Raw genomic sequence first — 11,755 nt, 5'->3', positions numbered from 1 at the left:
TATACTGTACAGTCAATGCCTGTGACTGCACTAAAGTTGATCTGTTTTAAGACTACAGATGCACAGCAAAGATGTTGGAGATGCAAAGCAGTCCTTATGGGATTTACATTTACGTGCTTTCCTCCTTTCTGTGGTCTTCAAGTATCATAAGGAGCCTGCACTTGACCAATCACCTCCCACCCCCTTGTGCCAATTATTTGGGGATCAAAGACCCTTCTGTCCCCAGCTTCTTCACCCACAGCCGCATGATGAGACCAAAAAGTCAGTGTGTGGAAGATTCTGCATATAGACAGCCTAAAGCACTGAGAAACTGTGCAAGAAACTAAATGGAAAATATTCAATACCTAGTAATCTAATGTGAGTATTTATTCTCATTTAGTTAACCTCCATTAAATTCCAAATCAAAAAATGTTCCTTTGTATTTTTTTTTGTTTGTATTCGATATTTGTTGAAAGTACTGTAATTGTTACTGTGGTTTATTAATGCCATAAATTATTTGTAATTATGAGTGCCTATCTATGTGATGTAATGTTAATTGCTGCACTGTTTAACAACAGTTGGTTGCTCATCTTCTCTTGATATGACTTCCAATTATTTGTCCTAACTTTATACACTCTTGAATGTATTGCAATCTGTTGGTAATACTTTGTGCTTCCTGACAGTAGGAAACAATAATATTGTTCCATCCTTTAGGAGGATTGTCATACTTTTTAAGGAAGGTAGGCCATATGGGAAAAAAATGTGTCTTAGTGCTGGATTTAAATTTCCCCTTCAGTTACCAAACACTATCAGTTGGTGCTTGAAGAAAATTGCAGTTGCTTGTTCCTGTAACCATAAGCACGAGGTGTGTTAAACATGAGTAAATCTATATGATTGACAGTAGTAAATGAAAACAAGGAGCTCACAGCAACTGGGCCAGGCTACAGAGAGCAACATGAGCATTCCAATCTGATCCAGTCACTTCACGTCTTGAGACATCTGAATCAGTTTGCATTAACGACTAAAATGGTCAAAAGATGAAGAAACAGCTGATTTGAACGAAATAACTTTGAGTATGCATAAACACTTTCCAATTTTCAATATCCTAATGAAAAGAGAGGTTGAAGCAGCCAGATGTACTATTTTGTAAGAGGAAACAGTTATCTTGTACATCTAAGAAAGTGAACAGAAAATGTTGGAAATATGCAGAAAATGTAAAGATGGGTGAATATTTTACTGTTTCAGCTGTCAGGAACTTGGTTGTTTCGAACATTGACAAGAGGCACTTAGAGATTAATCTTCAGTTTCATGTGTTGCATTTTTGTGCATTATTGTAGAGTGTATGCGTTATATTCTGCTAAGTTATGAAATTCATGTCTCAAAATCAGAAGAACTGAACATAAGAAGTGGAGTACACAGGTGTATGGTACTAAGCCCATTGTGACAATGGAAACATTTCTGTGCCTCTGCATTGTTCAATTTGCACTTTTCCCCTTCTTAATCATATTATTTAAGTACAAAACACGTGTTACTTTTATACCCTCAAAGGAAATTAGAATAAACAAATTATCTGGAGCGTAGCAAAGACCTGGCACTGCAGAATGTTTCTGCCAAAGACAGGATTAAGTTTGTTAAATGCAAAGGCCAGTTCCAAATTTCTGTGGAGCTGAATAGTGTTCACCAAAACTGTTGTGCTTATTTTCTCTGGACTAATAAATTTGACTGTCGAAACTCAACAGTATTTTGTGTGTCCGAAAAAGGTTTCAATATCCACTTAGCAATCTGAGAGATTTAATATGAATCCTGGGCAATGTGTATTTTTTTAACGTTTACTTGTTTGCAAGATGTGAACATTGTTGCCATACTAAATTTATTGTCCATCCATAATCTCTCCTGAACCGAGTAAACATTAACAGGTACAGAATAGTCAGAGTAAAGGTAGCAGCTTTACTTCCCTTGATAAGGCACTTTATAAACGAGAAACGTGTGGCATAATTTTAGGGAACAGTGGTATTATTTAGCCATATACCCTGATGACCAGGAGACCCAAAGGATCTCCAGTGTTTTCTAGAATAAAATGTTTGAGAGCCTTTGATTTAATCCTGCTGCATCTGAGTGATGTGCAGCTGCCCAGTGTAATTGAGAGATATATTTTCACATCAGCAAAACAGTAAGCTAATGATATAATTCCCTTCTCTATTGGTAACTCGAAGGAGAAATTTTACTACCGACCTTTCTTGGATTTGGAAGATTGAAATGAAAAGATTTATTAAAAAAATTGCCACATCCCTGGTGCACCTCAGGGGTGTGTGCTTACCCACGTGACCCGTGTGATGAGAGTCCTTAACAATGGATGCAGCCTTTTTGAGGTATCGCTCCAGGAAGATGTCCTGGATGCACCCAAGATGGTGTGGCTAGGCACAGCTCAAATGCCATCTATAAATTTGCTGACAATACAACTATTGTTGGCAGAATATCAGATGGTGATGCGAGGGCATACAGGAGTGGGATATATCAGCTGGTTGAGTGGTGTTGCAGCAACAACTGTGTACTCAAAATCAGTAAGACCAGAAGAACTTCAGAAAGGGTAAGATGAGGGAACACACACCAGTCTTCATTGAGGAATCAGAAGTGGAAAGAGAGCAGTTTCAAGTTCCAGGGTATCAATAACTGAGGATCTATCCTGAACCCAACATATCAATACAGCTACAGCCGGCTGGTGGCGTAGTGGCATCAGCGCTGGACTTCGAAGCGAAGGCTCCTGAGTTCGAATCCAGCCGGCTCCCTTGCACGCTTTCCATCTGTGCTGGGTTGAGTGTCTTGAGCTGCTTGGCCTCGTAAAAATAAAAAAAGCCTGGTAAAAAAACGCCGTCATGACAGCATCCTGATGACTCCACTCGGAGTTCAGGGCTAAAGAGAAGAAAAGACAAAGAAGGTACAAAAGCAGCTATATTTCATTAGGAGTTTGAGGACCAAAGGCACTTGCATTTCTACATGGAGAGCATTGTGACCAGCTGCATCACTGGTGTGGAGTGGGGGGCACTGCACATGATTGAAATAAGCTGCAGAGAGTTGTAAACTTAGTCAGCTCCATCATCCTAGCCTCTGTAGTTTTCAGGACATCTTCATGGAGTGATACCTCAGAAAGGCTGCATCCATCGTTAAGGACTCTCATCACACAGGTCATTCTTGTTCTCATTGCTACCATCAGGTAGGAGGTACAGAAGCCTGAAGGCACACACTCAACAATTCAGGAACAGCTTCTTCCCCTCCGCCATCTGATTTCTGAATGGACATGGAACCCGTGAACACCACCTCACTACTTTTTTATTTTTCACTGCTTACTTAATTTAACTATTACACATATATTTACTATATTTCATATTTTTTCTATTACTATGGATTGCATTGTTCTGCTGCTGCAAAGACAACATATTTCACCACATATGCCAGTGATATTAAACCTGATTCTGATTCTGAAGATGCAAGCCTGTTGATCACAGCATAAAATGCATCTTAACTGCCAGACTTGACCATGCGAATGTGTCGTATCTGTAGTGCGAAAGTGACAGAGGGAAGGTGCAGGCTGTGGTAAAAAAAAAAGAGTGGAGTTCTTCTGCCACAGGAGTGATGGGAGGGTTGGCTCTTTTACAGCCACAACAGTCTTTCCCAAACAAAGGCTGTAGTTAGTGACCTTTCCACCTGTCCCATTGGTAAGGAATAGTATGGGGACAACAACATGAATATCATTTTAAGATTGTGGCACAAAGCTGAACAAGAACCTGGAGGTGGTCCTGTTGGACTGCAGTAGTTGGGAGCACAGTCTCACAGTAGTTCCAGTAACTCAGATGCAGTTCTTATCTCTGGTTCTGTCTGTGTTGAGCTCGCACCCTCTCCATTTGACTGTGAGTTCCATTCCACTTTTTAAGAAGAAGGGAAGGCAAACACAGGAAATTATAGGCCAGTTAGCCTGACTTCAGTGGTTGATAAGATGTTGCAGTCCATTATTAAGGATGAGATTTTGGGGTACTTGGAGGCACATGATAAAAATAGGCCAAAGTCAGCTTGGTTTCCTCAAAGGGAAATTTTGCCTGACAAATCTGTTGGAATTCTCTGAGGAAATAACAGGCAGGATAGACCATAAGACATAGGAGCAGAATTAGGCCACTCAGCCCTGGAGTTTGATCATGGCTGATCCCGGATCTCACTCAACTTCATACACTTGTCTTCTTGCCATATCCTTTGATGCCCTGACTGATCAGGAAACTATTAACTTCCACCTAAAATGTACCCACGGACTTGGCCTCCACTGCAGTCTGTGGCACAGTATTCCACAGATTCACTACTCTCTGGCTAAAAAAAAATCTACCTTAACTCTGTTCTAAAAGGTTGCACCTCAATTTTGAGGTTGTGCCCTCTAGTTCTGGATACACCCCACCATAAGAAACATCCTCTCCACATTCATCTTACCTAGTCCTTTCAACATTCAGTGGGTTTCAATGAGATCCCCTACATTCCTCTAAATTCCTACGAGTACAGGCCCAAAGATGACAAACACTCCTCATATGTTAACCCTTTCATTCCCGGAATCAGCCTCATGAACCTCCTCTGGACTCTCTCCAATGACAACAAATCATTTCTGAGATATGGGGCCCAAAATTGTGGACTATACTCTTGAGTGCAGCCTGACTAGTGTCTTATAAAGCCTCAGCATTATCTCCTTGTTTTTATATTCTATTCTCCTTGAAATAAATGACAGCATTGCATTTGTCTTCTTTACCACAGACTCAACCTATAAATTAATCTTCTGGGAGTCTTGCATGAGGACTCCCAAGTGTCTCTGCATCTCTGATGTTTGAACCTTCTCCCCATCTAGATAATAGTCCGCACTATTGCTCCTTTTACTAAAATGCATTTTCATACATTTCCCAGCACTGTATTCCATCTTCCACTTCTTTTGTCCACTCTTTCAATTTGTCTTAAGTCCTACTGCAATAACTTTTCTTCCGCAGCACTACCTGCCCCTTCACCTATCTTTGTATCACCCGCAAACTTTGCCACAAAGGCATCAATTCCATTACCCATATCATTGACAAACTTTGTGAAAAGTAGTGATCCAATATGGACCCCTGAGGAACAGCTCTGACAGCCAACCAGAAAAGACCCCCTATTATTCCCACTCACTGCCTCCTGCCTGTCAGCCATTCCTCTATTCATGCCAGTATCTTTCCTGTAATGCCAAAGGATTTTATCTTGTTAAGCAGCCTCAGGTGTGGCACCTAATCAAATGCCTTCTGACAATGCAAGTAAATGACATCCATTGTCTCTCCTTTGTCCACCCCGCTTGTTATTTCTTCGAAGAACTCCAACAGATTTGTTGGGTAAGATTCCCCTTTACAGAAACCATGCTGACTTTGGTTTATTTTATCATTAGCCTCCAAGTACCCCGAAACCACATCGCTAATAATAGACTCCAACACTTTCCCAACCACTGAGGTTAGGCTAACTGGCCTATAATTTCCTTTCTTTTGCCTTTCTCCCTTCTCAAAGAGTGGAGTGACATGGATTCAGAATTGGCTTGCCTGCAGAAGGCAGAGGGTGCTGGTGGAGGGAGTACATTCATATTGGAGGATTGTGACTAGTGGTGTCCCACAAGGATCTGTTCTGGGACCTCTACTTTTCGTGATTTTTATTAATGACCTGGATGTGGGGGTAGAAGGGTGGGTTGGCAAGTTTGCAGATGACACAAAGGTTGATGGTGTTGTAGAAAGTGTAGAGGATTGTCAAAGATTGCAGAGAGACATTGATAGGATGCAGAAGTGGGCTGAGAAGTGGCAGATGGAGTTCAACCCGAAGAAGTGTGAGGTGGTACACTTTGGAAGGACAAACTCCAAGGCAGAGTACAAAGTAAATGGCAGGATACTTGGTAGTGTGGAGGAGCAGAGGGATCTCGGGGTACATGTCTACAGATCCCTGAAAGTTGCCTCACAGGTGGATAGGGTAGTTAAGAAAGCTTATGGGGTGTTAGCTTTCATAAGTCAAGGGATAGAGTTTAAGAGTCGCGATGTAATGATGCAGCTCTATAAAACTCTGGTTAGGCCACACTTGGAGTATTGTGTCCAGTTCTGGTCACCTCACTATAGGAAGGATGTGGAAGCATTGGAAAGGGAACAGAGGAGATTTACCAGGATGCTGCCTGGTTTAGAGAGTATGGATTATGATCAGAGATTAAGGGAGCTAGGGCTTTACTCTTTGGAGAGAAGGAGGATGAGAGGAGACATGATAGAGGTGTACAAGATAATAAGAGGAATAGATAGAGTGGATAGCCAGCACCTCTTCCCCAGGGCACCACTGCTCAATACAAGAGGACATGGCTTTAAGGTAAGGGGTGGGAAGTTCAAGGGGATATTAGAGGAAGGTTTTTTACTCAGAGAGTGGTTGGTGCGTGGAATGCACTGCCTGAGTCAGTGGTGGAGGCAGATACACTAGTGAAGTTTAAGAGACTACCAGACAGGTATATGGAGGAATCTAAGGTGGGGGCTTATATGGGAGGCAGGGTTTGAGGGTTGGCACAACATTGTGGGCTGAAGGGCCTGTACTGTGCTGTACTATTCTATGTTCTATCTGTGGGACATATCTATCCTGCACCTTGTGAACTATTCCCAAAAACTTCAGCCATCTCTGCTCTGCTGTCATCCCCACCAATACCCTCCTCCAATCTACCTGGGCAAGCTTCCTCTCTCATGCCTCTGTAATTCCCTTTAGTGCATTGCGATACTATTACATGTGAGTTATGTTTCTCCCTCTCAAATTGTAGTATGAATTCAATCATATTATGATCACTGCCTCCTAAGAGTTCCTTTACATTGACCTGACTAATAAAATCTGGGTTATTACACAACACCCAATCTAAGATAGCCTTTCTCCTAGTGTGCTTAAGCACAAGCTGCTCTAAAAAGCTATCTTGTAGGCATTGAACAAATTCTTTCTACTGCGATCCCACACCAAACTAATTTTCCCAATCCCCTTGCATATTGTAGTCCCCCATTACAATGGTGACATTATTATATAACTTTTCCAGCACCCCTTGCAATTTCAACCCCACATCTTGTCTACTGTTTGGAGGCCTAATATGATTCCTATAATGTTTTTTTTCACTCTTGCAGCTGCTTAACTCTGCCCACAAAGATTCAAAATTCTCTAACCCCATGTCACCTCTTTCTAAAGATGTAATTCCATATCTTACCAACAGAGCCACACCACCGTCTATGCCTTTCTGCCTGTCGTTTCATTACAAAGTATATCCTTTGATGTTAAGCTCCCAACTATGACCTTCTTTCAGCCACGACTCAGTGATGCCCACAATGCCGTACTGACCAATCTCTAATTGAGTCACAAGTTTGTCCACTTTATTCCGAATGCTATGTGCATTTAAATATAGCACCTTCAATTCTGCATTCTTAACCCTTTTGAATTTTGCCTCTGCTGTATAATTTAACTCTTTACTGTTTCTGCATTTGTACCCAATCATTGCCTTGTCCTTCCTTACATTCATGTTACACCCATTATCTGCTTGTAGACTTGCTGGCTCATCCACAGCTCTATCATCCTGGTTCCCATCTCCCTGCCATATGAACTTAAACCACTCCATTCAGCTCTAGTAAATCTGCCTGCAAGAATATTGGTCCCCCTTGGATCCTTTTTGTTCAGGTCACACCTGCCCTAGAAGAGGTCCCAATTATCAAAGAAGATTCGGTGGATGTTGCTTACTTGGATTTTCAGAAAGCCCATGGAAAGGTGCCACATATGAGGTTGCTAAACAAGATAAGAGCCCATGGATTACAGAAAGATACTACCATGAACAGAAGATGAGCTGCCTGGCAGTTGGCGAAGAGTGAGAATCAAGAGGGACTTTTCTGGTTGGCTGCTGATGACTAGTGGGGTTCCACATGGGTCTGCATTAATTGTTGAAGAGCTGGGTGACAGAATTGCTGGCTTTGTGACCAAGTTTGCGGGTGATAAAGATAGGTGGAGGGGGCAGGCAGTTTTGAGGATGTTGGGAGTCTGCAGAAGGACTTGGACAGATTAGGAGAATGGGCAAAGAGCTGGCAGATGGCATACAGTGCAGTGTAGGGAAGTGTATGGTCATGCACTTTGGTAGCAGGAATAAAGGTGTGGACTATTTTCTAAATGGGGAGCAAATTCAGAAATCAGAGGTGCAAAGGGTCTTATGAATCCTCGTGCAAGATTCCCCAAAAGTTAACTTGCAGGTTGAGTCAGTGGTAAGGAAGGCAAATGCAATGTTAGCATTGATTTCAAGAGGACTAGAATATAAAACAAGGATGTAATGCTTGGATGGTTATAAGGCATTGGTCAGACTGCAATTGGAATATGGTGTGCAGTTTTGGGCTTCTTATCTAAGAAGGGATGTACTGCCATATGGAGAGAGTGTTCACAAGAATGATCATGGGTATGAAAGGGTTAATGTATGAGGCATGGTTTGATGGCTCTGGGCCTGTGCTCACTGGAGTTTAGAAGAATGTGGGGTGGGTGGTCTGATTGAAGCCTATCAAATATTGAAGGGCCTGAATACAGAGGACGTGGAGAGATACAATCACAACAAGAGAACATCTGCAGATGCTGGAAACCCAAGCAACACACACACGATGCTGTTAGAACTCAGCAAGCAAGAGTACAGTTGACGTTTCAGCCGAAACCCTTCAGCAGGATGCGGAGAGGATGTTTCCTATATTAAGCAACCTAAGACCAGAGGGCAAAGCCTCAGAATAAAAGGCTATCCTTTTCGGACGGAGAAAAAGGGGAAATTTCTTCAGACAGAAGGTGGTGAACTTTCATTGCAGTGGATGATGATGGAGGCCAAGGCATCTGGTATATTTAAAGCAGAGGTTGGCAGGTCCTTGATTAGTAAGGGTGTCAAAGGTTATGAGGAGAAGGCAGGAGAATGGAGATGATAAATTTGCCTCAATGGGCTGAATGGCTTAATGCTGCTCCTATGGTCTGGTTTTCTCCTGCTTTCCAAAGATGTGCAGGTTCATGTTAATTGAGCACTGTAAGTTACTCCTGCCGGTGAGGAGGAGAGTAAGGGGCAACAGAAGGAAAAGGGAGCTTGCAGAGATTCCGAGTCAAATGAACCCCTACTGTACACTAATCTCTTAAATTTCAAATATTGCCTTTGCTCAATATATATCAGACACAAATCATTTTCAATTGTGTAATCTACTGTGTACCTGACCGTCTTCGTTTCCTTTATAGGTGAGTTTTGTGTGAAGGAGTTCTCCTTCATTGCTGGTGGATCTCCTAGCCCCTCGTGCGGTTTGCGTGAGAGAGATAGGGAGGGTGGCCGGATAATTTCCTTTTCTCAAAGCTGTTGTCAATCCACTTTTTGGTTCCTCGAGACTCAGAATGCTGGAGGAACTCGGCAGGTCAGGTAGCATCTATAGAAAGAAATAAGCGGTCGACGCTTCGGGCTGAGACGCTGCTTTTATGTGTGTTACTCTGGTTTTCCAGCATCTGCAGAATCTGTGTTTGTGATTTGGCTTCAGGTGTTGGTTTTTGGATTAAGTTTGGAGGGAGCGAAATGGCACGAACTACCTTCCTCTGGGAAAATTACCGTGCAAATCAGTGCTGCAATAGTCCTTTTATACACAAGTAGTTTATATCTATTTTGAGAGCGGTAATGCTGGAGCGTTCTGTGTGTGGATATATAGGGGTGGACACGAGATTCCACGCACAGTCCAGTCCTCTGAAGAGTGGCGGAAGGCTAAATTTGCTTTAAGGGTGGCACGTATTATTTCTGCACCGGCCAGGGAACTCATGACAACAGCCGGTAAGATATAGTTACAAAACGAAGACAGCAGTTTTAAAGTTAAGGTTGCGAACTAATTATAGGAGCGAAACAATTTTCCCGTTATTTATTAAAGTTGGATGCTGATTAATTCTAATCAAAACTCGCGCGGCGCTGCACCCCCGCACTTTTGCGCATTTTTATATGAATGTGAATGGATTCATACGAATGGGCCTGTTGAATCTTCCCGTTAAACGTTTTCCGATAGGAAACATGTATTTGGGAGCGGTAGACCTGCAGTGCGAGGCCAACAACACGCAACATCACACCGCGGAGATGGGCACGGACAGGCTCATCGTCCGAAGAGGGCAAGAATTCCGCCTGGCTGTGCAATTCAAGCGCCAAGCCTTCCGGGAGGGCGAAGACCAGCTCACACTCTCGCTGGACACAGGTCTGACCTGAAGTGGCATTTCGTGATAAGCTAGTTTATAACACCCTTCAAAGCGCTACGTGAATGGCATCTGGCTTTAAATTACAACTGGTCTTTTTTCAGGTTGCTGATTAACTGCTGAGTCTGGTTTAAACAGTGAGACATTTATTACTGTTCATCTGAGTTGTGACTTGGTAGCTGTTTCTCCTGCCCCAAAGTTTATCTATAGACCAGCAATCCTTGTAAATTAGAAAAAAAAACAGCGAATGAATATTTTTCATATTAAAACGCCAAAACTCAGGCTGAACATAAAGGCACACATACTGCATGCATCAAACCACTGAATCAAACTTCAAAACTCTAGTAAATGGAATAAATTAAACATTTGGTTGATAGGAATCTAAAATTAAAACAGAAAATGTTGGAAACTCTCAACAGGTCAGACAGCAGCTGTGGAGGGAGAACCAGTTCCAGAACCCTTCCTCTGAACTCCCCTCACGATCCCGTTTTTCATTCCACAAGATGTTTGCCTGATTGTTCCTCGTAACACAAAGTGCTGGAGGAAGTCTGAAGTTCAAGCAGCATCTCTGGGGAGGAATAAAGGGTCGGCGTTTCGGGCCGAGACCCTTCGTTAGAACTGGGAAGGGGCTTAGCCAACAAGAGAAAATCTGCAGATGCTGGAAATCTGAGCAACAGACACAAAATGCTGGAGGAACTCAGCATCTATGGAAAGGAGAACAGTCGACATTTCGGGCCAAAACTCTTCAGCAGGACTGGGGGTCCAGCCAGTTCTGATGAAAGCTCTTGGCCCAAAATGTTGACTCTTCATTCCTCCCTGATCTGCTGAGTTCCTGTGTGTGTGTGTTACTCCGGATTTCCAGCACCTGCAGTCTCTTGTGTTTACATTTATAGCGTTTTGGGTTTTTTGCTTGAACTGACTGAACTGACATAAGCTTTCCACTTCACATTACCCCATTGAAGCACCTTCAATTACTCCAAAAGACTGAGGTTTGGTAAAAATACTGAAAGGCTTTTATTCGCTGTACAATACGACCTCCACAGAGTGTGTCTGCCCCTGGACTGAGGGGGAGGGGCAAGGCAAACACCTTTATACAGGACTCTGTGGGATGAGCCACAGGGGCAGTCAGCAGAGGGGTGTGTCCAGACAGGTAACCGAGTTACAACATATATACATGGTTTACCACACCCATTTTATGCGATTAGCTTGCAAATGTGCATGGCTAAAGGTTACGATTCTCTGTGCAGGGCCTTCGTCATCGAACACGGACAGAATTTCTATTGAAGCTGTGAAATCGACAGCGAAGAAGGACAAGTGGACATATAGTGTGAAGTCCACTCCGGGGCACATCCACCTGGCCGTGCACAGCCCCGCAGACGCCTGTGTTGGCGTCTATAAAATGCACGTACTCTTCTGCCCCGGTGGGGGAGAAGGTTCGCAAAGGATCACTGTAGGGACCTTTCATCTTCTCTTCAACCCCTGGAGTAAAGGTGAGCAGTTAAGTTCGCTTCTGGTTCTTGTT

The 11,755-nt window shown here is 43.0% G+C and overlaps 1 protein-coding gene across 2 annotated transcripts in view; it reads left to right on the top strand.

Moving 5' to 3' along the window:
* The first annotated feature begins 255 nt into the window (after positions 1–255).
* Positions 256–11,755, top strand: part of tgm2l (transglutaminase 2, like) — a 51,738-nt gene continuing 40,238 nt past the window's right edge. Inside the window, exons 1-3 of one of the 2 annotated variants that reach the window (XM_063066736.1) lie at positions 256–357; positions 10,053–10,235; positions 11,481–11,723. In XM_063066736.1, coding sequence (XP_062922806.1) covers positions 10,058–10,235; positions 11,481–11,723 — 421 coding nt within the window. In that variant the 5' untranslated portion in view covers positions 256–357; positions 10,053–10,057. Of the gene's footprint in view, positions 358–9,749; positions 9,827–10,052; positions 10,236–11,480; positions 11,724–11,755 lie in introns of those variants that run through there. The other variant, XM_063066735.1, reaches the window with a different exon arrangement.

The sequence above is a fragment of the Mobula hypostoma genome, chromosome 14, assembly GCF_963921235.1.
Source record: "Mobula hypostoma chromosome 14, sMobHyp1.1, whole genome shotgun sequence".
Classification (NCBI taxonomy): Eukaryota; Metazoa; Chordata; class Chondrichthyes; order Myliobatiformes; family Myliobatidae; genus Mobula; species Mobula hypostoma.
This window is presented reverse-complemented; position numbering and strand designations above follow the sequence as displayed.